The sequence below is a fragment of the Apus apus genome, chromosome 13 (assembly GCF_020740795.1).
Source record: "Apus apus isolate bApuApu2 chromosome 13, bApuApu2.pri.cur, whole genome shotgun sequence".
Taxonomy (NCBI): Eukaryota; Metazoa; Chordata; class Aves; order Apodiformes; family Apodidae; genus Apus; species Apus apus.
The window spans coordinates 1,928,880-1,956,689 of record NC_067294.1 but is presented as its reverse complement, the minus strand read 5'-3'; the positions used below and the strand labels follow the sequence as shown (position 1 = coordinate 1,956,689).

General features: G+C 43.2%; 1 protein-coding gene across 6 annotated transcripts in view; it reads right to left on the bottom strand.

Annotated features, from left to right (window-relative positions):
• Window positions 1–27,269, bottom strand: part of RAPGEF6 (Rap guanine nucleotide exchange factor 6) — a 120,672-nt gene extending 93,403 nt beyond the window's left edge. For all 6 annotated transcript variants that reach the window (XM_051631201.1, XM_051631205.1, XM_051631203.1 and 3 more), the window contains exons 1-3: window positions 26,532–27,269; window positions 993–1,063; window positions 326–382 (exon numbers count right to left, since the gene is read on the bottom strand). In XM_051631201.1, coding sequence (XP_051487161.1) covers window positions 326–382; window positions 993–1,063; window positions 26,532–26,600 — 197 coding nt within the window. In that variant the 5' untranslated portion in view covers window positions 26,601–27,269. The remainder of the gene's footprint in view (window positions 1–325; window positions 383–992; window positions 1,064–26,531) is intronic.
• Between the last annotated feature and the right edge of the window lie 541 nt (window positions 27,270–27,810).

Here is a 27,810-nt window from a genome sequence, read left to right as displayed (position 1 = left end):
GCCACCTACTGAGCCATCACCACAGCTCCCACGAACCAAAGAGGTGACACTACCTGCTGTCTGTCTAATGGATCCTGCGAGTGCACAGACACCTCTGCTGCTGGTGGGAGCTGTGCTGAGAATTCACGGGCACCTCTCAAATGTCAGCACCAGATGACAGTTACAACCACCTCCTGTCACAGCTTTAACCAGCCTGGCCAAGCTTAAATCTGCTAAAGTCATGTATTTGCAATTACTGAAAACACAAGGGATCCATTAGAGCACGCAGAACAGTCATGGTGTTTATGCTTCTACTGAAGAACTCCAACAAGTGACACATACTTACCAAAAGAGAACTTGGTTGCCCTTGTATCTCTCATAGCGGGCACTCGATGACATTATTCTGAGGGAGGAGGAGAAATTTAGTTTCAGTTTTAATCCCCAAAGATCATAAACCATTAATCACCACATTTCGGCTGAATCGCGTTAAGGCTCTAAGGCCTCCAATTCAACTATTTTTCTGTTCTAAACAGAGGATGTGCTGAACCATAAAACTCAAATTATTACAGTGTTCTTCATTATCCAAACAGATAATATACAGCATGTTCTCTAAGTGTTTAAATCACTCCCACACATTGGAATTACCCATAGCAACAGAACTGAAGGAACTAAGACACTTCCAACACACTTTTTGTGCTTTGTTGGCCTTCCATTTCATGCATTCTGAAATCCTCTGAATGTCTGAAGCATTAAAAGCTTTTGTAACCTGGAGGTAACATAGGGCCCTGTCTACATAGTCCTTTGTAGACAAATGGGAGTCAGCTCTGCCTTTGCTTGTAGCAAAACTAATTAGTTTAGATTCCATGCCATGTTATTGCAATGACTTAGCTCAGCAATGGACTTGGCGAATGCTCAACCACCTCCAAGTGGGGGCAGAGTGAGGGCTCATCTCCACAAAAATACAGAGATACCAGTTGTGCTAAGAAACACCAAATACCTCTAGGGTACTTTACCTTAGCTGATGTTCCCTGAAATGGGAGAGTATGTCCAGGCCATGAAGGAAAGAATAGATAGTATTTAAGTCCTAAAAGGAAAAAATAAAACACAAAGACATGAGCAACTTCATTCACATCATCTCATCACTCCAGCATTACCCTCCCAGCTTCTGCAATGAATATCACAAACTTTCATTACATAATTCTAGAGACAAAGCCCAAATTATTAGATAGGTGAGGACACACGCAGACTTGTAGAACACTGTCCACTTAAGCTGTAGAAGTGAAAAGGGTGAAGTCCAACTGATGCAAAAAGACTTACTGGAAAGAGTTTTCTTAAAAATATCTCAGAAAATATTAGTTACATGAATGGATATAGCAGCAAGCAACACATAGAATAAGTCAAATAGGACAGTCCTATTCATCAAAGGTCAAAAACTGTTGAACCTTTATGACATCTCCTGAAGAGAGAATTTTGCAAAATTAGTCTGCAAATAGCAAAGAACGCCAGCAAAAACCCAAACCAGTCTGGGCACTATATATGGTGCAGAGAATCACAGCACCTTTCACAGTGAAAGTGCTCTGTTTAGACAGAAAAAGCTATTTCATGCCCACCTCCAACAGAGCTGGCAGCCCCACTGCAAACCCTGCTCCACCCTCCTGCCAAACTTAGCCCTGTCCTTGGCAAGGGGTAACAGTGCAAGTTACTCCAAAACGTCCTGTGGCAAAGATGAAGACAATGAAGTTTTCAATTTGTTTCCCACCTCCTGCCCACTCAGCCTCCCTTCAGCACCATCCATTGGCCACCAGAGAAGCAAACAACTTTTTTGAAGCAACAATACTAAAATGTGCAGATTATTTCACTTTAAAAGTTGGACTTTCCATAGAAGCTGTAATTACAAGATACAGCTGTTTGAACTTCTCACTACACAGAATCCTCTTCAGACAAAAATATCTGTGCTGATGGTGCAGACCACATGCTAGGGAAAAGCTCACTAGGGCTATTCATCATTTAATTTACTATCCTGAACAGGTGGGCTGTTAGCATTAAATACATGCACAACAAAATCATTATACACCACACAGCAGTCTCTCAAGCTTAGCCTTGGAAAATATGTTCTGAATTTTCAAGTGCTGCATTTATACAGTGTTTACAAAAGATAAATCAGTATCAATGCTAGCTTCAGAACTTACAATGCATTTACTTTAGAAAAGTTCTTGGGCTTAACAGTCAATGTTTAGAAATACAACGGATATAGACTGTTATACCAAATGAAAGGTCATATGTAATTGCAGGCCATGGAAACCCAATAAAACTCAGATTTATTTTTTTTTAACGTCATTACCAAAACCCATGAAAACTAAACAGAAGGCCTGAACTCTTAACAGAGTTACTTATACAGCACCTATTTCACATCAACCAATCTCATCTCAAACTTCTGGCTGTGCATTGCCACAAACCTAATTTTCTTGGTGACATGCCCAAGAGCACTGGCTTGAATCAGACTCCAAATACAACACTGGCTGGTGGTGATCAAGCTTGAACTCCAAAACCTGTGAGATGACTACCTGGCAATCAAAGGGCCACCAGAGGTACCAGACCAGGTCAGATATTGAGCTCTCCCCCTCTCAGAGCCCAGAACTGTCTGGACTAGGAAACACCAGACACGTGAATATGGCAACAGTATCCTCCAACTGTACAGTGTCTCAGTAGTTAATGGTATGATGGTAGTTAAAGAACTTAGGGAACAACTGAAATAAAACCCCCGTGCTCCACATTCTTCCTCCTCCACCTGGAAGTCTCCCTCTCCTGGGCCAGAAGAGCACTTGGACAGGCTGGCAGGGGAAGGATGAGCAGTGGAAGCACCCAACTCCTGTTGAAGCCAGGCTACCAGGCAGCCAGGGGGCAGACAGTATTTGGTGTTACAATCAAAGCTCAGTTTTTCAGTCTTCACAGCTCATTGTGTCTATATACACTTTCCTCCATTTTCCAATATTTTTCTATGTCATTGACACTGAGATCTCAGAATGTCCTTGAAGTAAGTTTTCGATGAGCAGCTCTATTGTCATGAGTTACTGAAAACTGTAAGCAGAACAAAAGCTTGTGTTCAGGTTTAATTACAGTCTTTAAGTTGTATGTATGACCACATTCTTACTTGAGAATTCTTCTCTACAGCTGCACAGAACACAGCCCCTTCACAGGGCAATTCAGCACGGGCTGTCTCCTGCATTCCACCTGCAGCCAGGCTGACCAAACAGGACTGCTCTACCCACCCTCTGTGCTTATTTAGGAGCTTGATGAATAAACAGTTGGCAAATTAAAGAGGTAAACATTTGCTTAAAGGGATTCCTGCCTGGAATGCATCCCTCAGCTCAGACCTTGGCTGTGGAGATGTGCAGCAGTAGAGAGAACAGCTGAGCCACAACAAAGGGAAGGCAAAGCTTCCTATTCCCTCTTCACAGCAGAAGCCATTTAACTTAACTGGCCAATACTATTGCTTTAATACTGATAACTGAAATAAGAAACACACTGTTCACTACCCATCCATGTGACGTTTCAACAAGCTAAACATATTAGCTACTCATGCATCAGCTTCTACAGGCATTTTTAAATCAGGAACAGTAACAGTCTCCCTAAAAATAACTGACTTTTAAAGAAATTCCCTCTCCTAAAAAAGCAGAGCAGGTGATTTTGCCCAACGCCACAGAGCACAAGAGCTAACTCAGTGATTGCCTCTCCTGGAAGGTCTGTGGCTGCCTCTTTCTTCAGGCCCATCAAAAAAACGGATCCAGTGCGTTCTACGTCTTGATGAAATAATGCTTTTGTTGTTTGTTTAAACAGATTCTGTACAGCCAGCCAGGTGGACTTCCTCCTCTCCCTCACATGCCACTTCAAAGTCTCACCAGAGGGCTACTGTGCAGCTAATCTAGCCCAGTTTTTCCTGATCATAGGAAAACTCCATGTCAATCGTACTTTGTGAAGCATCTTCCATTAGCCCCATCATTCAAGAATACATGCTTATAATAGCACTGAAATTATGTTTGAAAGGCTACATTTAGAGTAGTGGTTTATATTTTTGGAAGTATGGAACATGATTTTAATACCACTGCAGCCAGAGGTGGCTGAAAACAGACAGGGGCTGCAGCCACCTCAAGCATCACAGAGCCAAAAACCCCTCCGTCAGAGATAAAAGCTTTCATTTCTCTTAACTCAAGTTTTATAAAACTGAAAATACAATTAGAAATTGTTATTTTTTAAAAGGATTTATGTTGCCACACCAGCTATAAACAGCAAATACGCAACCACAGTACAAAGGGTAAAGATTATTTGCAGATACCCACTATAAAAGGATGATACCAAAGGGCAACAACGGCACCACAACAGCGGAACACAACGGATCTGCTGAGAAGCTGCAGACCTTTTCCATACCCTTCCCTGTCATCTTCTTATACACTTCTTTCTGCCAAAATCCAACCAAAACAGGATTATTGATGCAAAACAACTTCTCCATGTGCCTTCAACTCAGGATGAAGGTCAAAATTATTTTATTTTGTAATCTTTCTTTTCAGAGCTTTTCATCAGATGAAGTAACAGCTGAGACTAAAATACAGTATCTGCCTTTGAGTGCTATGCCCACACAGATTCTTCAGTCTTTGACAGAAAACTACCTTGCCTAGGTTATTAAGAATCATAGAATCACAGTATGCCTTGGGTTGGAAGAGACTTCTTAAGGTCATCTAGTCCAACCACCCCCCTACAATAAGCAGGGACATCTCACAGTAGAACAGATTGCTCAGAGCTCCATCAAGCCTGACGTTGACTGCTGCCAGGGATGGGGCCTCCACCACCTCTCTAGGCAACCTGTTCCAGTGATCCACCACCCTCATATTAAGAAACTTTTTCCTAATGTCCAACCTAAATCCACCCTTTTCTAGCTTAAAACCATTACCCCTAGTCCTATTGTTACATGCCCTAGTGAACAGTTCGTCCCCAGCCTTCTTATAGGCTCCTTTCAGGTATCGGAAGGTCACTATGAAGTCCCCATGGAGTCTTCTCTTCTTTAGGCTGAACACCCTCAACTCCCTCAGCCTATCTTCATAAGAAAGCTGCTCCAACCCTCTGATCATTTTTGTTGCCCTCCTCTGGACACGCTACAACAGGTCCACACCTTTCTTGTGCTGGGAGCTCCAGAGCTGGACACGGTACTCCAGATGAGGTCTCAACAGGGCAGAGTAAAGGGAAAAATCACCTCTCTCGATCTGATGGCCACACTTTTTTTGATGCAGCCCAGATTTAAGAAGAAATTAACCCATATTTTCTATCCAGCTAGCTAAAACTGCAGCTCTGATGAGCCTAGGGAAGGAGGGGAACTGGGATAGAAGGGACCAGGCAGGAGCTGCTCATCTTGCTAGGAAGGAGGTTTTCCAGATTACAAGAGATAAAATGTGAACACTGTGACCACAGTAATCCTGCTAATTTTATTTGCACTAAGCATGAGCAGAGGTGATGTCAGTTGCTACCTCTGTTTCTTCTATTCTCCACATGAAAGAACAGGCTGTCCACCATCTCCTGAGTTCCAGCAGAGGTGCAGCAATCAAGGGCTCTCTCTGCAGATGGCCCTGCTGCCCCAGCCTGGCCAGAAGGAAAGTGTGGCCCTGCACCCACACCCCAGCAGCCTTAGCTCCATTCACAGCAGCTTTTATCATCCCCAACACACACATCCTTCCGACCTAAAGCTCACCCAGCCACTAAACCAAAGGCAGTGTAAAAACACAGAGATTTCAGTAACAATATAATATTATATAAACCAGCTTTTTTTTATGGTAATGTCCTCATCCCAATAGACTATGAAGTGATCCACTTGAACAACTTGACCACTTCTCACTTTCCCTGCCAGATGCTAATTCATATCACTACCACAAGATGCCACAACTGCAGAATAAGGGAAGATAAAAGCATCAACTGAAAACCAACCAGGTAACTACTACCATCACCAATTTACCCCAAAATTTTATTTGCTACTTCTGATTTCTATGAGGATGGTGAAACAGTAATTTTTTAGTTGCCAAGATGTAACTTTTTATAAAAATCAGCCCAAAATTCATCATGAGAATGTAACAAAACCTCAAAATTGCTGGGCAAGCGATCATCACCCTTAGCTTCATTAGCAGCATTTTTTTTAAAAAAACAACCAAGATCTGGATGCTTCCAAACAAGTGCCACAGTGCAGAAGCACCAAGTGCTGCAGGAAGCAATCCTCTGCCCCTATGGCCACTTCATTGCAGCAGCACACAAGAGATAAAACAGCCTGTACCCTTTTATTAATCCAGGAAACTTGTTGAAGCATAGATTACTAGTGTCCTAAGGCTAAAGGGATTTACACAGCTGCCTTTGAAGTGTCTTTGAGTTGCCTTTTAACAATTTAATGTCCACCCTCAATAAGGAATTTATCCCTCTCTCTCTGTCATCTGAGCCAATGAGCGAAGTCTGTGAGATTATATCGTTTCCTTCTGCTTCACCCTTTTCTCTCCCAATCTTTCACCTTTTAATTCTGGGAGCAACTTTAAAAAGCTTGGAATTAAGGATCCAATGGGATAACAGTGGTCTGGAGAATAGAGTTCTAAGCACAGTTTTCCAAACAACCAACAACAAATCCAGCTGTAAATGACAAATTACAGCTGTAATTCACATGAAGCACATTCCTATGCTCCAAGTCAGCAATAAGGTCCAAGACAAATTGCCCAGCAGTGTTTAAAGTGGGCAAAAGAATTCTGCAGTGATGCTGTGGAATAAGAGCAACTTTGCTCTTGATAAACACAAAATGAAAACCTGATGCTTTACATGATGTGACCCCAGCCAGGTGTTTCAGTAACACAATTATTTTAAAACACTAGACAGGAAATCTGCTCTATTTCTGAGGAAAACACAGTAAATTGTTCCAAAATGACCTCACAGTTGCGAATTCTGATAAATCTCACGAAGAGCCATCCTCAACAATTGCACTGAGGTATCAGGGAAGCTAAGGAAACCATAAATCCTCTCAGACTCCCTTTAGCACTGCCTGGTGCTTTTTGTGCTCGATGTGGTATGAAAGGGGAGAGGCAGAACGGGCCCCAAACAGCTGCCCTGACCATGGGACAGCTGCTCCCTGCAGTAGGGCCAGGAGTCTCTGATCCTGCAGACGCCTTCTAACTCCCCAGTCCTGATGGACTTGGACTTCTAAGATGCCCTAGATCCACGTGGAACCTTACACAAGGGGTCTCAAAGAACACAGACTAGCAGGTATTGTTCAGACAGTCCGGATCTTAGCACAGGGAATGAGCAAAGAGCAGGAACTTGCACAGCAGTACCAGCACTTCAAAGCCACAGGTAAGAAACAGCCACGTCAGCAGGTTCCAGACAGATTGCTCTCACATGCAAACCTGTCCCAGAGAGCTACGCAAAACCTGTCTCTCAATTCCACCCCAAACACATTACATTCCTGTTGCAAGAACATATGCTTGGCTCACTCCAGGCTCCCCACGCCCAACCCACGCGGGCTGCCAAGCCACCCAGGAGCCCCTGATTCACACACAGAAACCTGCTTCCAATGGAAGTACAAAGCACAGCTGGTAGAATTCTGCCTTTGTGCTTTTCCCGAGGTTAAGACAAGACAGCTGCCAGGATGGACATTTTATATGCTTCAGAGTAACCAAAAATGTCAGTATTTTCTCAAGACCTGTTTCAGATTCAGCTGTGTTACAGATAATATACTTTAAAAGAAACGGAGACACATTGCTGCCTTTGAAACAACAGTTAAACTATATGGTAACAGCTTCCTAAATTCCACTGACATTCAAAAAGACCATCAGGTAGGAAAACTTCCAGGGAAGGAAGCTATATGGTTAAAAGCTGTCACAACTTCCCTATTTGCCATGGAGTGCTGCCTCTTTCTCTTCAGTGCTCTGACCAGAAAGCACCAAGCAGGAAACAAGGCTGGCAACAAACTTCAGCAGAACCAAGCACTCGCTTGGTATCAGGACAAGGATTTTAACACACTCCTGTACAGTGGAGTTCACCATGTTCACCATATTATATTTGTTATTTAAAGTGCCTAGATTTCAGTAAAGCAAACAGAATTCTTGGAGCATGGAGAGCAGGTTGTGTAAGCTGTAACTAGGGGGCTTCCCCCCAGCCTGCTGCCATTCCTTGCTTCACAGTGATTCAGCAAGCTCCGCACACAGACTGAATGCATCTTTTATTAGGAATCCTGTCAGGCTCAATAAAGACTTTGTCACCCTTAGGGGGGTGTAGCAGAAGAGAGGAAATGTTACTCAGCACGGTTTATGGCTCTCATTGCTTCCCTTCCTGTTGCTTCATCGAAGGCTGGAATCCATGCTGTTGCCTTTACTCTCTGTTTAAGGCCAACTGTAAAAATAGTACTCCCAAATTCTTTCCTGATACTGTAATGCGAGAAATAAAAATACAGAAACATCTTTAAGTTCTCTGGTCCACATTTTACACATTCAGATATCTGTACAGCCAACTCACCAACCTTAGTGGCTCAAGAGGCCCAACCTCCACACCGCCAGCTCCCCCTGAACTCAGCAGGAGGAGCAGCCAACTGCATTTCAACACACATGGCAGAGCCAGTTGCCCCTTGACTAAAAGGAAGACCATGACATGAACCAGGAAGCACCTCCTCCATCTTAAATATTTACTTTCCCTGTTCAGTGGCATAAACTTTTTATTTTTACTCAAGTGCAAGTGACACAAAAGAACATGAGCACAGGCTTCTTCATTTAGTATACCTAGAGTAATGATTCCCTATGAAGTATCCTCCTCTTGAGCTGGAGGCCTTTTTTGAAAAAAAAACAAGATTTAAATACAAGCATTGAGGCACTATTTGGGAGAATGGATAGATTGGACCTTCAGTGAATGAAATCGTTCTCAAAAGGCTTTAACAAAGTATCCTTCAGAGAATGACAGGGTTTAAGCAGAAGTCCTAAGGAAGGAAGCATCACATCACCATGCCATATGGGAAATACCACCAATTCAAAAAGCTAATTAAAGTACTTCTCATAAAACACATTAGCAGGAAACTCCTGCAGGATCTTAAATCACCACCTGAGACTGCACCCAGTAACATTTGTGTAAAAATAAACTGGTTCAGCCACTTCAGAGCCATATTCTAATATTCAGAAAAAATGCATATATTCCATAAAGAAATCTTCCATCTACAGTAACAGGTGAGGAGAGTTTTGTGGCCACAACTGCCAGTCTACTTGCTACAGGCATTTTGAACAATCCTGAGTTTTTCTAGGACCTTGCTAAAAATCATGATTCATTTATTATGATTCTGTAGCAGAGGATCACTAAATCTGATGCACTGAATAGCTTCAAATGCCCAAGAACTTGATTTCTTAAAACAACAGCCTTTCCCATGTCCACCACTTCCTGGTGCTTGTGCCCACCAGGCAGCTATGGAGCAGATGATGCCCACGGTACAGCACTCCTGCCAAACTCTAAACTTTACATTTACCCATCTAGATGACAGATGCTGTTTCTCCCAAATGAGGAAATGTGTGTCTAGTTATTACAGTATCTTTCTATAGAAGAATAGAGATAACAAAGGACTTCATTTCACTCTTTTGTAAAGCCAGGAAGCAATTACAACTATGACAACAGTTAATAACAGTATAGCCACAAACAGGAAAATAAAATCTGGCTTTTGTTTTTGCAAACAGTCAGAAGTAACACATGCATGCTTGGATTTTTATCTTTTTTCTCCTGCAAAAGCAGCAGGCTGGTGCTGCCTTATATATTCTGGATATATTCCTCTCCTTATGTATTATTTCCATATAATATGCACACAGAGCTACAGGCAGAGATTTCAGAGTTACATTCCACTCATAGAAACAGATGTAACCTCAATAAAATCTGAAGAAGCCAGACCTTGTTTAAGTACAGAAGCCCTAGAACCACTGTTACAGTTTATGGACTGAAAGTACCTGCATTCAGCAGAATACTTCTGAAAACAAAACAAAAAAATAAAAAAAGGCAACAAAGTATTTCTACATGAAAACAAAACAACAAGTTTCTCTACTCACCAATAACTCCCCACACCCAATTCAGATAAACACCTTCCACCTAAGAAACCTGGAATATGTTGATATAAGACTCCGGTAGAAAGAAAAACATTTAAAGGAATGAGAGAGGGGAAAAAAATATATTATTTTTACTGCTCTTTTTATCACACCAAGTCAGCACTTCTGGAACCCTGACTCCACCAGAGAAAAAACTTCCTTTGGAAAAGCTGATTTTGCAGAGTGAAATACCAAGAGCCCTGAACTGGAGAGACAGGAACATCAAATGTCATTGCTTCAAAGGAAGCAGCTTATGGAGAGTTTTGAATATCTGAAACACAGTTCAGACCTTATCACGGTTCAGAACAAAAGTACAGCTATGAAAAAGTACCTTCAAGTAAAACATTACCATAGAGTTCCCAGACACTCATTACTTAGTTTTAAAATATCTTTCAGACTTACATGCTGATAAAAAAAACCCTGAAAGCAAGCTGCTCCTAGAGTTCAATAGGATGGGAACCTCAGAATAACCAAAATTAATCTCAATGTTTATGTCTATCAAATAACTGATAATATACCAAGCATTTTTCAGTAAGAGACTGAAGGCAGTAAAAGCAACCTCTCTACCCAGGCTCTTGAGAAGTTGCCCAAAATGAACAAGCAATACAGGCAATTTCAGACTTCCAGTTCAATCAACACTTCACTAGTTGAGCAGCTGACTACTTGTCAAAATTAACAGTCTCCCTTCCAGGGGACAAGCACCCATCAAATAGCAGTTATTTTGGTTAAACCTTTTGTCCTAACTCCAAAAACATCAACTTGCCTGATTCACAGAGAAACTCCCTGCTCTTTTAACAGGGGCAGGCAAAATAAATAAATAAATAAATAAATATCTGAATTTTCCTTTTAAGAAAAACAAGGTATCATGGTAGGAGAGGTCAGAACACTGAAACGGTGGCGGGGGGGGAAGGTAGATTCTTACTAAATACGAAATGTGGTACAGAAACCTGGGGACAAGGAGAGAGGAGGTGAAGGATAAAATCCAAAGGTCAATTCTATGCAAGTCAGTAATGACAACTTGGGAGCATGACTGTATGCAACTCAGCCATGCTGAGCACCTGAGCTTGTTACTGGCAGGTCTTCCCTCTCACTGCAGAGGAAGCTCTAGTTCTCCGTCTCTATCCTCTCTTGGATTAGAGCTTCACAGGCTACTCATGGAGACTCAAAGTACTCTACTGCAGCACAACTCCTATTCTAAAAGACTAAATCCAGGATAGGTGCTGCAGGAAGGCACTGAGGTGGCGGCAATGCTGTCTACCCCAACACAAACTGGTCCCAAGGACATGGCCAGGAGGAATGAGCCAACGTAACAATGAGATAGGCAGGCAGGTGAACAGGTAGACAGGTAATAGTAACAGATACCTGCAAAGGCAGGAAGATGTGCTATTCTAAAACCATGACTGCCTGCTTCCCCTGCCATATAAAGCACTAAGCAACTGCTGTTTCATGTTTAACACACACACACACACACATTCTGTTGTAAGGATTTTCCGCGCTTATTTTTACCCTGCTTTGCCCAACGTGCCTTTGCAGCCAGCAAACGTTATTATCAGTGTCCCGTAAGTACAACCCCTGTTCAACATGTACCTCAAGCAGAGAAACACTAACAGACAGAATACAACACTTCACTGGAGTTTGTTTCCACCATATTGTCAGATTTTTATACAAATGGATGAGAATATTGTTCTTTTTATAAGGGCACCTTTATGCTTTTGAAGTACTTCATATTTTTCTGTGAACTCAAGCAAGTAAAGATCACATCTGTCAGGAAATTAAGGCCTGCTTAATAAATAAATAAATAGTGAAGACAAAATGAGATCTCTTATCAATATTGCAACTTGAGTCACCCACTTGGTATCTAGGTAATGGAGAGGAACGCAGCTCAAGCTGCCTCAAAACTTTTGGTGCATCAACAGAACATTACAGTCACCACACTGCTTCCAACTAAAATATTCTGTGTTTTCATTCAACATTGATGGCAACACATCAGCACATTAGAAAAGGAGAATGAGAAGATTATAATTGGAGAATAAAATATCACACAAAAGTAAAGCTCTCCTACAACCTTTTTCAATAAAACCACTGGAGGAAAAAAGAAAAATCAAGCTCCAGCTATTTAATTCCTATAAGAATGCCATTACCAACTGTCAAGGAATTCCTGCAGAGGACAACAGTAATATGTTTACTGGTAATTCCTCCTGCATCCTGGTACTAGGGTGCCTGAGCACTACCAAACAGAGCAATCCTGGAGAGTCACTGTAACCTACAGTAGGCTACATCCCTTAGAGAAGTTATCAGTTATCTCAATGTAGATTCTCACAATTAAATTTGATGACTGCCACAACTACTACAATATCCTCACATTCAGAGAAAGGCTAACAGACGTATCCACAAACTGGCAAACATACATCCCTCACCAGGGAAGTGGAATCAGGAGCTCTCAGCATCTTGACTTACAGCAAAAACATAAGTCAGATTCACCCTACTGCTAAATTTGCATGCAAACCATCACAGCAAAACTCTGCTGCTGCTTTAAGATCTACTTTTCAACTTCTCAACAATACCCATGCCATAAATCACAAAGAAGTTTAAGGATCCACACTGTGGAGTTACATTCTATGTACACACATTCATGTGCCTAGGTTAACAGGCTTCAAGTTTGAAATCAAATCAACATAAATAACAGAGGTACAAATACCTCTGCACTTCACTAATAATTACAATTAAACATTGATGCAGAATGTTCAAAGGGAACAATTCTAATTAAGAAAATTAACAGCTTCAACATTAGGAGAAACAACAGATGAACCGAATCAACCACGAGACAATATTGTTACTCATGAATTTCAAGCTCCAAATCCTCCAGCCTACCCACCAGGCACCCAGCTTCCCACAGTGCAACAAACTTCATTACTAATATTCACAGAATTACAGGCAAGATGCAGAGCAACTGCCTTCTTCTCTGTACTGAATCAAACCAGTATTAATTGATTACACGTGAGACACGGGCTACTTCAGCTGGGTTGTAGTGCATGAGATGATATGGAAACCTCTTCTACTCCAACCAGTCACTCCACCCTAGGAGAGACCAAAAACTTCAGAGGCTACAGTTACCTCTGAATACAAACCCAGAACAAGCCAATCACAACTGTCTCATTCCCATGAAACCACGATCAACACTAATTTGTAATACACCATGCCAGAGATTCCTCCAACACCTCACTCTTCCAGTGTTAGTCAATCACAGCCTCTATGGGAATATAATAAACCTGCTTTTAAACAGAGCAGCATTTCACCTGAAAAAAGACTTGTGCTTTCAGAGAGCAAGACCAGCATTATTCACTGCAGATTAAAAAAAAACAAAAAAAACCAACAACACAATACTAGACTTTATCTGAGTATGAGTTCGGTTTACAAGCAGCAATGCAATTGATTAACTTGCTCAGACTTTTGCCTCATCAGCTCACATTAAAGGAGCAGATTGGTTCAGGGTGACGAAAGGCAAAGTCATCAGCAAGATGGCACCATCAAAGATTACACCAACTCGATCTCCAGACAGTCATGCCTGTGACTGCAGACACAGAACACGTTCTAGATGCCCGCCCACCCCCTCAGGAGAAACAGAAGGATCCAGTACTGCTGTTCAGACATTTTGCACAATACTACTGAAAATTAAGACAACTCTGCTGTGTGTTTTCTTGAAAAGCAGTGCAATTGGAGTGAATTAGTCTCTCACTCAAGCAGCTAGTCCACTGCAGTACTTAGCAGGTGCACTGCATACAAGTGTCAGGAGGAGGGGAAGACTCCTTATCTAAAGCTTCTCATCTTATTACATAAACACTAACTCTGAGTGTGATCTAGTTATTTCAAATAAAAATACATTTCAGAAGGTTTGACTAGAGCTTGAGGGGAAAAAAAAAAAGGCAGCACATTACTGTTCACAACACTAAACACTGAACCCTGGTCTCCAAACTGCCAGATTTGCTGGGTTTGAGACCTCAGTACAAGGGCAATTTTTGGTTTTTCTTGAAAATATGGTTGTGATCAACTCTGACTGGTTATGCAGCATCTGTTACCTACTGTTGCTATACTCCATAATCCCCTTCTTCTAGCTAATGTGTACAGGGAGGAAAACAAAACAAAGTTCCTCTCTCAAGCCCTGAACTCCACCCAAAAGTGCAACCCCACAGCACAGGCCCCAGGCTGACGTGGAGGGCTGGCAGAGACAGCAAGGTAAGAGATCTTTCCCTAATGATCACACCAGCTGGATTATGCCCCCCCCCCCCATTTCTGTACGAAGACTGCCCATCAGCTGGGAAGAACCAGCATGTTTTGAAGACTCCACAAAGCATTTTGTAAGTCACATATAATGGCACCTATGGAAGTGTTTACTGAAGGAAGGCTCACCATCAAAAACTCATGGAAGCAACCAATGTATTGACAGAAGGTCAGCAGTCTGACATAGGACTGCCAGTTTCCTTCCTACTTCAAATGAGAAACAGGAACAGAAACTCATTCTGCAGTAGTTGGAAAGATCACTTCTACTTAGTCATATCAACAGTCTACTATCAGCTGGATAATGTTACACAGAACCCTGAGAACGTAGGGTAAAGTAAATCAGAGCTAAGTGGAACATCCTCCTTAGATAACCCACAATATCTAGTGGCCACTGGCAAGTACAATCCTTTGTGACAAGAGTTTAAAAGCCCTCCCAGAACCAATGTTCAACAGAAATGATCCATCACCTCTGAAGGCTAAATGCACAATACAGACCTCACTCTCCAGCTCTTTCAAATGCAAATTTACAAGGTTCAAAACATTACAACAGCTCTGCAACTGTATCTTAGTAGGAATTAATATTTGGCAAAAAGGCCAAACTCCATGTGCCTGGAACACAACACAGCACCACGAGAATTACTTCCCTCCAGACCAAACAGACCAACATTTGAGGCTTATTATTAATCATTCTTTGGACAACAGACTGCTTAAATATCAATGCTTTAATCAGGCACCAAAAGATTACAAAGAGAGAAGCCCTTAAGGCAGTTATTTTTGTTCTATCCAGTAGGAATTTGCTAAACTCTCTTAACATGCTAAAAGATAACCAGTAATTAGCAGAGTTAAGGAGCCTAGAGAAACTAAATGCAGAAGGCTAAATAATTTGTGCTTCCCTGAGCTAAGGGTATTTCCAAAATACAGTATTGAAAACATCAAAAGAGGAAGAAGGGTGTATCACAGTTTCATCAAACAAAGGAAAAGCCTCTATATTTTAAGCCTGAGGTCACTAGAACATGAAGACCTCCTTGTTCAAGAAAGAGTCTGGCAACACTAGAAAGAGTAAAGCTATTTTATAGCAACTGCAGGCCTCTTACAGGAGAGGACATGAGAGCTCAGGACATGCTTTACAGATATGTTCTCCAATACACTTCTCAATGAAAATTAATTTCTCCACATGCCTGGGGGAGGAAGGAGAAGCCCTGTCACCTGGAGGTTGATCCAGAACGCACGGTCCTCGGAAGTGTGCAGCTTCTTTGCCATTGACTAGACCAACACAAGCCACTTTCTAATGCCAAGAGACTCATTTCCACCTGAGTATCTGCCAGCTCTTGACACTCTTGCAAGGGGAGTATAAGCACAGTCCATACAAAGGTCTTGCACAGTGTCCTGTTGGGGGGCAAACACCAGCAGCACGACACCCCAGCTCCACAGCTGTTCGTGAGGGGTGCTTGGGGTATTTGGCTTCCTTCCTTCTCAGAAACAGTGCCTGGGCACACCTGGGCACTTTCATCCCCATTTCTCCTCCAATAGAACACATCCAAGTTTGTTAAAATGGCTTATTACTTTCTTGTTTGTGCTATAAATTGATACCCCCTTCTCTTTACGCTAAGTGATACAAGAATAGATTTTGTTAAAATAAACATTACAGGAAAACTCCTCTGTAAATTTTACACAAAGTAAGTTCTGGAACACTACTTCAAGATGTTTTTTTAGTTATTGAATTTTTATTGTTACTTTTATTCAGTATGGTATTTTGAGGCTTTAATACTGTTTCTATAAGGAATTTAACACCTACGTGTCTTGACTGCTTGCCCTCCACCCCTTGATGTTTTGGAGACAAAGAAATGTATTTTTCTTCCATTTGGCAACTTTTCTGACCACCAAGTGTACTGAGTTCTCTCCCACCTCCTTCCACACCCTTTTCTTGCCCCTCTTCACTATTCTAATATCTCTAAGGAGTTCTTATTGCAAGGTCAGTAACAAGGCACTGGGCTTGCATTTTAGCTCGGATTAACAGGTTTGTAAAACACACCCATAATACTTAAGTCCCTAAAAATCACTGTTTAAATTCAGATAATCCAATAGAAAATAGTTTTTTTGAAAATTTCTTCATTACGTATTTAAATTTTAATTAATCAGTGAAAATTTCTAGTTAAATCATCACATAGCAAATGAAGATAAGTGCATGACCCCACTGCATGGGAAAGGTATCTACTGCAGGAAATAACTTCCAATATACAATTCCCCATCACTCCATCCTAATTTCTGGTTTCATTCTGAGCTGTCCCATCTGCCATTAAAACAAAAAACCAGTTTTTCAGGAACAGTAATTGGAAGCAAGGATAGGAAAAGTAATCAGAGCAACACCACTTCACACACTGCCTGGAAGATCCCTGGGAAACAGGCATTCTGCTTCACTCCAACTTCATTTCCTTCAATGTGGTTTAAGGCTCATATAAAGCAAAAGACTTATTCTCTTCTGAAAAGAACCAAACATAGCTTGATGCTGGAAAGTTACAGGTATTAGACTGCCTGGTCACCAGCTTGACCTTAGTCTGGAGCACAAAGAAGGAGACACTACAACCACTCTCTGCTTGCTGGTGACTACTGCATCACCCTCACCAGCATGCCAGGTCCCCACAGTTGTTCTACAGCATTAAGAGTCTCCCATGACAGCAGTGTTCAAAAAGTAGGAGTCATTTTTCAACTTCCTACAAGCTAAATCTACCATCAGCCTATCATGCCAGTTTAGAGAACTGGGCCTCAGAATATTTTATCAATAAAAATGTTATGACCTAGTCTGCAAAATCACATCTGTTGAGCCCTAAATCTCACATTTACTGTGAAGATTATCACAAAGCAAGCTGCTGTGATTTCTGTTCTTTAGCTACAGTCAATTTCATCAACCACTTGAAAAAGATCCATGAATACTACCTGTGTAAGCTTCTAGCACACTGACAATCAAGCTATGAAAACAGCAAGTTTCTGTTTTACAATAACCTCCCAGATACAAAAGCCTCGTTGACAACTACATCATCAGGCCAGAAAGCCCTAGAGCCACCGAGTGCATCTTCTAAAGCCAGCTTCTTGGAACAAAAAAACCTAAAAAGAACAGAAAGGAGATCCAAATAGCTCCCAGTGAAGATCTCACCACCGGCCATCCCTAACTAGGGGAAGGTCTCTCCCCAGGTCTGGGAGCAGTTGTCCCACCAGCATCTTCTTGTGCAGCCAGCTCCATGGCAGAACTAGCCACACAGGAAGACCACAACCACCTTCTTCTTCCCATAGAAGACTCATACATATAAGAGTGTCTTGGAATATAATTCCCCTCCATATCCTCACTTTATACGTATATCTTCCAGAAAAGATACCTAAAAATCATGTACATAAACAAGGCAGGCAGGAGACAGTCATACATACCCAGACACAGAGCAGTCACAGAAAGTAAGACACTGACATGCAAATTACAAAGCCAAAATGTTTTGTTACCTCTTTTGTTGTGGCCCCACTTCCTTCAAACAACGCCCAACAAGCAGGAGCAAGTACGATTAGGCAATAACCTCTGACACTTTTGTGTAACTACACACAGTACGTTCACTAAACTTGATTAGGATGTTCAGATTCAACAATTCCACTGAGTTTTAGGCACAAGAAGTACTCGAAGCCACCAGACCAGGCAACCCACAACTGTGCTCAGCAGTCTCAGTAAGACCATTCCTCAAGCTCCCCGTGGCTCAGCCTTGTCTCGGCTCCACCCAAGTGCACACTCACTTCTGCAGGTGAGCTGGACTAGCACTGTGAGATAGGAGCACTACATGTTTCAAAAGGCCAAGACAATGCTTGAAGATGCCCATTCACTTGCATCCCATAACAGAACCACATTCCTACTCACCGCTTCATTTTAATGAATCAGAATTGGAAATCACATCCAGCAGACAAACAAGGACAGTGGAATGGCTTTTCACCTTTTCATGTGTAACTCAGTGACGCACTAAACATAAACCCTGAACGTTCTGCAAACAATGCAAAAACACATGAGCCATTGTCCACAGAGTTATTAGTGTGCTCTCATTTGATTTTCTTTTTAGTACACCCATGTTCTGTATAGCAGACTTTACACTCCATGAAGGAATTTGCATTAGTCATGACCCAAAAGCAGCAGTTGGGAATTGAAAATGAAGCATCAAACTCAGCTGGTTCTGGCTGGTGACTGAGCAGAGCAAAACGGGCAGGAGGCAAGAGCCAGGGCAGTCAGATTACAATAACCCTTCCAACTCTGTACACATAACCCAAGAGCATCACTTGTCACAGAGGCAACATCTGTAGAGACCTGCTCTTACATGGCTAAAGAGGTAAGATCTTCCAGTGTCAGGTAGAGGTTAAAGTCTGCTCAGATTCACACCAACAGGGACAGAAATATTTAGTTCAGAGCAGCAGGTCCAAGCAGCCACTGCAAAAACCCAACTCTGTCCCCACCAGGGAAAGCAGCAGCAAAACAGTCCCTGCAACCCTGCACAGACCCATATTTTAAGGAGATACTTTAGAAACCACTGTGACCACTACCAGTTTTAATGTATCACACCAAGCCAGTCACTGGGGCACTTCCAGGAGTAATGCTGATTACTTCACCTCATAATGGCATAAGCACCAGGTATCTGTTCAATGAAGAAGCCTTGACTGGACCTCAGCCGTCAGGGAGATCAACCATAAAGTCACAGGATTAGATGGAAGAACTGTAAGCACGTTCCCAGGTTATTAACACTGCCTTAAGTGGTGAACAACAAATGGTCAGTATACTCTTGCAAAAAAATTAATCAGGAGAATTCATACGCCTACTTCAGGGCACCTTTCTCTACTTATTTAATATTAATATTTTTTAATAAAGAAACTTCATTAAAGAGATTCTAAATTTAAGAAAAAAACCTATTTGGCCATGACACTTCAGTAAAGCCAGTTTATTTACTCAAAGCTAAAAAAGTGCCCTGAAACCAGATTTATTTGGTTAGAACCATGAATCTGTATTTGGCTGAAGTCAACAAGCCTTAACTGTTAAGAAAGCTGGGAAAAAATATTTATTTCTCCAAACCACTAGCAAAGTTTCCTTGCAGGTATTCCAGACAAACAGCTGCAGAACAGCCGAACCAGAAGCCCTCCTCTGTGAACCTAGTGCCTTGTCCAAGGCTCAACATAACATTATTTGTGTCTCTGAGACATAAACAATCAAAGAATAATACAACACATTCAGTCTTGCTTGCTACACAACAAAAACAAACTGAAAAAAATGGTCAAACACACAAAAAAAAAACCCTCTCAAGACAGACACTGAAGCTCTTATAGCTGAATATTTACATATATTACTATCTGGTTAAAAACTGGTAAATGCTCCAACTTTGTATTTTGGTTCATTTGAAACAACAGATGGATTCTATTTCTTAAGTGCAAGTCGTTTAGGACTGATTTTAGCTTCAGAAAGTGTGTTGTACTTAAGGTTCCAACTACTGATAATCTGAACTACTTGAGTAGTGAAACATATGCCAGGTTGTCGAGTACTTCTGGCCAAGAAAGCAGCAACTCAACTGCACAGGAGAGGCGTGGAGCCGCGTCCACGTGGCAATCAGAACACTTGGAGTAAAATGGACTAATTCCACTGATTTCAAGACTTCGTGAATTCCAAGTCAGTCCTACAGCCAGCCACGGATTAATAATGCAAAAGGAGATTATTCTAATTACACAAAAGAGAGATTTGAGCCTGCCCAGTCTCGAGGAGGGGGACACTACGTTTTACCTGCACTGGTTTCCTAGGGATGGTTCGCAAGACTGACCAACTGCCAGCAAACATGCATCAATTGGTCTCTACATGAATATTTTGGTTAATAAAGGATTGAGACACATATAACACAGAACATTGTTCTTGATCATCTCAGAAAACAAGATGCAAATACAAAGTTTAGGAAAATGAATTATCAAGAAGCATTTTACTGAGGTAGAATAAGAGTTTGCACGCGTGGCTTTTTTCATTACAGGAAAACCACAGGTCTATTTGAGATGAGGACTCACAGAACTAAACTGCATTAAGAAATGGAGTAACTACCCACCCAAAGTCCTCTTCTAAGGCAAAACAGAGGAAAATGCAAGCACTAAAAACTTCCTAACTCATCAAGTTGGAGGCTGAAGAGATGCTGCTCTCCCAAAGCTCCAAGCCTTGTTGGACAGTCCTCCGTGACTGTCAACACTGTTTATCATGAGCTTCAATACATTAACTTAATGAACAACTAGGGGGGAAAAAAGTGGGTTTGTTTTACCTCCACCTGAAAGCTACGTGGCATGGAATCACAGGACAACAGAAGGTTTATTGTTGTTTCATTAAAGTAATCAAAAATTTCAGGGACCTTCTTCATTAAGAAACAAACTATATTCTGCTTGTGAGTAAGACTAGAACAACCTTAAGAGCTGTCAGCCACCAATACAACATCCAACGTGTCACTCCCCAAGTGCTACTGTTCTGAACTTCATTTTACTAGACAGCTACAAAAAGGAAAAAAAGCTTTACAAACACCCTTAAAGAGACTAATCAACCTTTAGGAAAAGCTCACAATTCTAGGTCTTCTCTAGTCTCAGAAAGATGCTGATGGAATATGGTGTCACCAAGGCAGCACTCAGGGCTGGAGCACACGCACTCTCAAATCCTTCTCTAAAGCTGCAGCTACTCAACATGTTTGCTAATAAAACAACCGATTTTTTTCTGCATTTGATTTTTCAGTCATACAGAACAAAAAACCACATAAACCTGTGTCTGTCATCTTCACGTAACTGCTTAAAAAGTATCAATAATTATATTAAAAGGCTTTGTGTCCTTGTAAGTGTACACAGTAATTGTTGTCCCATGAGTACAGAAAGGCAATCTGCATAAGGTACACAACGACCCAGCCAGGAATTTATTACTAGTAAACTGCAGGCATGTCAGTAGACATTCACAGTCCCTGGTTATCAGCCAGTGATAACCAACCCATTGGCTTTAAAGGTCCAACTTCCAAGCACAGTCACAGGCAAAGACAGAACCAAACCTTTGCAAAGTAAGTGATAAAAGTTATGTAGCACTGGTTGGTTCATCTTCGGTTCCCAGTCCGGGGAGGCCCTCTGGCAAAGACACCAAAGTACAGAGCTACAGAACAGCCTCCAGTGCTTTACACCGGACAGCTGCTGGTCATCTTCAGTTTGAGATCCAGAACTGTTACTCACATGGCAAAGGCTTAGAAAGCATCAGCTATAAAAGAATATATCACCAATTAAAAAAAAAAAAAAAAAAAAAAAGGGAATGAAGGCTTAAGAGACATCAGGTAGTAGAAGATGATGGCAAGAGTCAGGTTTCCATCACTCCTCTTTCCCTGTTTTGGAGGCCCACAAACTAACAGTAAGGAGTTTTTATTAAATACAAAACAGCATTTGGAACTTCATTTAGAACAAATTTATTTTGAGCTTTGAGATAATGACAAGCATCTAGATTTTTGCAGTGATTCTACAGCTCTGATGATGTTCAATGGCTACCCAAAACCAACCCCATTGTTACATTAACACTGCTGAAAGCTCACTGCGAACTACAGAAACAATGGATTTTAACAAAGGCTAATCCCCTGCTTCACCTACTGAGTTTACAGAAAATTATTAAAAGGATGAAAAAACCCACTTCAAAATACCAGTTATTTCTGGAAACAAGAAGCAGATGTTCTCCTCTGTTTGGCTCAGCTGTGCTACAGTACAAGAGTGCCTTTGTTATGCTGTCAGCAATAATTTATTTTATTTATTACAGCCATTTAATAATGCCCATCAATGTACTGTTTGTGCATGATTTAGATCTATTTTTTTCATATATATAGACAGGCAAGAAGTATCACATACACACTCCAAATAGCAGACCCTGTTACGACACAATTGTGCAAATTAGGGTTTTTTTTTCTTTTCACTGTGTTAATAAAAAGGGAACAGGAAGACAAGGAGGAGTTAGTATTGCCAAATAAAGCTGAATTAACATTAATCAAGAATTACTGAAACAAGACAAAGTTAGGAAAATACAAGAGCTTGGAGTATAAAAATAAACTCCAACTCTTTGAAGTCAAATAAAGGCAAAGCTTTTTGAAACACAGAAAGGAAATATTGTCTAGAACAAAGTCGTGAAGAACTAAGAGGAGGCTGTGCTGGGAAAAGGATCTATTAAAGATGGAAGAGAGCACGCTCATAGGAGGGGGGAGTGGAAAAAAAGAAGAGAAAGAAGCAGGAGCATAATCATTTGCCTTTTTGCCCTATCAGCCTCGGAGACCTTATCTGTGGTAGGCATTAAACCACTCCTCAAAAGACTAACATGACAGCCTTTGTACGGATCTGATAAATGAGCATGCACACAGTGGCATGAGCACTCGTCCTTCCCTCCCGCTGCTTTGGAAAAATTATTTCCTTCTATTAAAATATTCCCAAATTACTAATTTACTATCCCCACCTGAGACACGAGGAACAGGCAGGATGATGTGCAAGACAAAGCTAAAACACTGCATGTAAGTACATAAATCCCACATTCCCAACCTGCAACAACTGGAGGATCTGCCTGTACAAATACTCCCACATCTAACACCATGCAGACATCAGCATAACCTTGGAAGATAAATGCAGACATTAAAATATTTAAAGAGTGCATGAAATCCTGTAGTTTAAATATATGTATGATTTATTGGGGTTTTTTAAGTGATTAAGTGTCCAATTACTGCAAAGGTTTCCTCTGTCTGACAAGACAGTGGGCACAGAGATGATTTGTTGGGATAATTTGTTATTGAAATTAACATCTGAGGGAACCCTCACAAATTCTGCACTTACAGGCTGAACTCTAGAGTCAGACAGATTTATACACAGTGTCAAGTCGCAGTCAATCCATGTCACCTCCAAGTCAAGTTTTGATAGAGTGGGACTGGTACCCTAGAGCAGCACTCTGCCACCTACGTGGGTACCAGCCCAGAAGCAAACATTCTGAAAGACTTTCCACAAGAAAGGCCAGCTTGCATCAGGGATCTCTACAGTTTTATGACAAACCAGGGCAGGGAAGAAGAGGAAAGGAAAAAAAAAAATCAAAACATTTTCCAGACTTGGGTAGTACCAAAGAAAGTTTCTAAATGGAGTAACAGAAGAACAATTACATAAAAATGTATATATATGTAGGAGTTCATCAAAACAACTCCCCCCACCAAATACATTAAAGATTGTAACACAAGAAGTATCTGAGCAACAACAACCAAAACAAAAAAAGTGTGTACATGTCTTATATGCATAACTTACATACACTTTAACAATTAGCAAACATTGGAATGTTACCACAACACTGAAAACCTGCCCTAACAGAGATTTTCCAAACAAAAATATTTGTAGCATCAAGAACTAAAATTTTTACTTTCACAACCCACAAAGATAATTCCTCAAAAGAAGCAAATTACAAAAATATTTTAATGTCTCCCTGCTTAGCTCCTTAGATCTTACAGATCCAAACATCTGATAGAGAAAAGGTTTTTAAAAATCCAAATCACAGGGATAATGGCACCACTCCTAAGCAAAATCTGATGTGTGGATTATTTATCTGCATTTTTCCAGAGACTGCTGTACAGATGATAGTTACAAAGCACCAGACCACGCTACTAATCAGTGCAGCCCCAACCCTGTAATTTGTAGTACCCAGGTAAACTGCTCATATAAACTGCAGGATCAGAAGTGGAGAGGGGGGCAGGAAGGGACAGAAAGCAACTGAAAATTGAGGTCGAGCAGCACTGGCTCATCACAAAACACCAGTCCTTGCTTGGGGAATTTTGGTGGGTTGGGTTTTTCTTAATGTTTTTCCTGTTTAAAAACGCAGTCAAAGTGCAGGACCAGCCCCATGCAGCTTGATTTCATGTGGGAGGAGCTGATGATACCTTGCTAGGAGAGTAGGAGGGCAGAAATGAAGCCACACTTTTTGTCTGAGCACAGCTGGATACCTGAGGACAGGAGTCACCAGCTCATCCACCCTGAACAGGGACACCAGAAACTGGATTCTGACCCTAATGGCTGCACCGGGCAGGTTAGGACTTCCCTGACCTCAGCCCTGCAGCCTATAGAAGAAAGCTGACAAGTCAGGATGCTTAGCACAACTGAAAATAAAAAATAAATGGTATTGCAATTGTTTTCCTCTGGTGCCCTTATCACCCCATATCCATCTGTCACCACATCCCAGAGGACATGCTTGGGAAACCTGGCCATGCTGGGGAGGTCTGGCTTTCTGCTTTGTGTCTGTGCCTCCAGAAAGGAGACCCCCAGACATACTGTGCTACTGAAACAGGGAAGGGCGTCTCTTGAAGTCAGATTAGAGCCAAAAGTACCCCAGAAAACAAAAGTGATTTGACTGCAATTATCCACTCAGCAACAGGCAACAAGAACAGAGGCCCCAATCCTGCCAAGTTTTAAGTACGTGTTTAACTTCAATCACGAGGAGTCTCACTGTGCAGTGTCTCTAAATGCCTGCCAAAAAAGGGCCAGATTAACAAGGGAATTAAGACTTCTTTTTAAAAAATTATTTTAGAGGTGCTATTAGTTAGATTAGCAAAGATTAATTTTTTTTTTCCACAATTGAGATAGCTTAGCAAATTCAAACCTGCACACAGCTCTGATGTCAGCCTCAATGGGAATCTACAGAGATCCACAAAAACCCACAACCATGGTCCAGGGGAGCTGGACATCATGGTATCTGACATTTTAACAAGGTTAAGTGAAATTTAAGGCAGATTTAGCCAAAATAAGGTGACAATCCTAAAAAATTCCATTACAGTTGCTGGGGGGAGAACTGGAGATGCCTCAAAAAATAAAACAAACCAACAAATAACAAAAAGCCCTGCACAGCTGTGGGACACCAGCACCGCAAGAAGCAGCAGTGGGCAGATGTTCTGGGCCAGGCCAGATGACCTGTTCCCCAAAGCCAAAGCCATGACAAGCCAGCACAGTATGCTACCTCATGAATGACACTTCTGTGATGAACCCAGTTGCCCAATGCTGCAAACCACACCAGCAAAGGAATTTTCCTAACTGAAGACCAGAGCTGAAGAGAAAGAATGAAGCAAGAGGGGAGTGATAAAAGTAAGAACACAGAAAGAACAGAGAGACAGCTCTTTCATAGGCTACCTCATCATTAATTTAGAGAGCAGAGACACAAGTAGGAATGTATCAGATATCCCAAGGCAAGTAAACATTGGGACTGAACATATGCATTCCAGTCACTTAGAAGGTACTCTGAAGCTCTCTCTGCAGCAGCTCTCCCTGAGAAAGTCTTTAGATAATTAACTTACAAGGAAGACCAAACAGGACATTCTGCTCTCCATGAAGTACCAAGGGAGAACAGATGTTCCCCAGTCTCAAAGGGACAAACTCATTTCATACCACTAATTCTTGAGCACATTAAAAAATAAAAACACAGCAAGAGAAATAGACGAAAAAAAAAAAGGCTAGGGCAAGTAACCAAACTCCCACCAACCTTTCAGCGAAGCACAAATGCTATCAAACATATTTCACTATTAATGCTCCATGACACGACCATTCCCCAGAATACATGGCTGACTCCAGACTAGTCGGTGGGGAAGGGACAGAGAAGGCACTTAACTGGAAAACGTGTTTTATTGTTACTAACCAGCCTCGCACATTTCTGCACTCCCACTCGCTGCAGAAGCATCTCTTTATGGAGTCTACAAAGCATAATTAGCTCGGTTTTGTTTAAATCTGCATCACCGTGCGGGTAAGCAGAGTCTCTCAGCTCACTAACTTTTCCCAGAAGTTTTGCATCACTGAAATATACATCATTTTACTTTCCAGTGATCTGCCTCGTCTTCTCCTTCCTACAGCTGGCCTGGAGAAGTTCACAGAACGCCTCCTGTCCCCATGCAAAGCGTTACTGGATGTTTAAATCACCCCCGGTCTCGGGAAGCCCAACTTTGCAAAGCAGAAATGAATAAATGACCCAACTCTACACAGAGGAGGTTCGCGAGCGCAGCGGAGGTTGAGCCCCGCGCCGAGGCTGCCGGAACCCAGCGGTACGCGAAGGGAAAAGGACCGAAATCAACAGAGAGCCCCGAGGGGCAGGAGCCGCAGTTCGCTCACCTCCGGGCTCCGCTCCGATGGCTTCTTCCGCAAAGCCTGTTTGATCCTGGGGTCCACAGGAGAGGTCATTCTATTGCTCTGCCCCTGCAGGTCCGTAACTCCCGGGAAGCGCTGGCGGGGGCCGATGCCTGCAGGGAGCAGAGCCGCACGGCTCCCGCTCGGCAGCCGCGCTGCCCCGTGGCGGGGCGGGGACGCGCCCCGAAACTTTCCGCGCGCCGGGGGCCCGGCGGGGGCCGCTCCGCTCCGCACAGCGCCCGGCCCGGGGGGCAGAGGCGAAGGCCGAGGCGGGAGAGGGGAGCGCGGAGGGCAGGCCCGGGGCCGCGGCGGGCGCGGTGCCCGCTGCCGGGCTGGCTGCTCCCCAGGCGGGCGGCTCCTCCGCGGCGCTGCCGGCTCAGCAGCGGAGCGCGGGGCAGGTGGCGCCGGCTCCCGCCGCCGCGCTCCCCCGGCCCCCGGCGCCGCTCCCCATGGCGGGCGCAGGCGGCGGCCCCGCCGTCAGAACCGCGCGGGCTGCGGGAAGTTACCGGCCGGAGCGGGACGCCCTGCGCCGCCCGCGGCTCCGCCCGCCGCGGACACAAAAAAAATAAAAAAGCCAGGCGGGCGGGCGAGGAGTTTCACGGCGCGGGGCCGGAGGTTCCTGCGCGTCGCTCCGCGCCCGCAGCCTGTCCCGCTGCTCCCCGCGGGCCGCCAGCAGCCAGCAGCGCCGTCCAGGCCCCCGGCCCCCTTCACCCACCGCACATCTTCCCCCCGGACAGAAAAGTGCGAGCGCGGGCCCCGCAACCCAGGGAATCAGCGAGACGGGCGAGGGGCGGGGCGGAGGGCGGGGCGGGGCTGGGGGGAGCCCCGCCCACCGCCCGCGGGAGGGGGCGGAGTCAGGGAGCAGCGCGCGGGGAAGCCTCGCGAGGGTTGGGCGGGGCGCGTGCGCGGGGCGGCGGGGCCGGTTCCTCGGCGGGGCCGGTTCCTCGGCCGGTCCCCGCGCCCTCCCGCGCCCTCCCGCGCCCTCCCGCCCGCTCAGGGGGCCCCGAGCGGAGGCTGCGGGGTCAGGGGCAGCCCCTGTAGCCATTCGAGTGAGGCCCGGGTCCGGCTGTGTCGCCCCGCCCGGTTTCTCCTCACAAGCGGCCTTCCCCGGGGCACCCGCAGGTCGCTGCTGAAAACGCCTCCTGTTCGGCTTTTATACCCCGAATAACTGATTTTCAGCGTTAATTGCGTTTCGACATCAAATGTACTTGTCCAGACAGAGGTTCCATGGGCCCGGTGCTTTCTCTTCATGACACCAGACGCT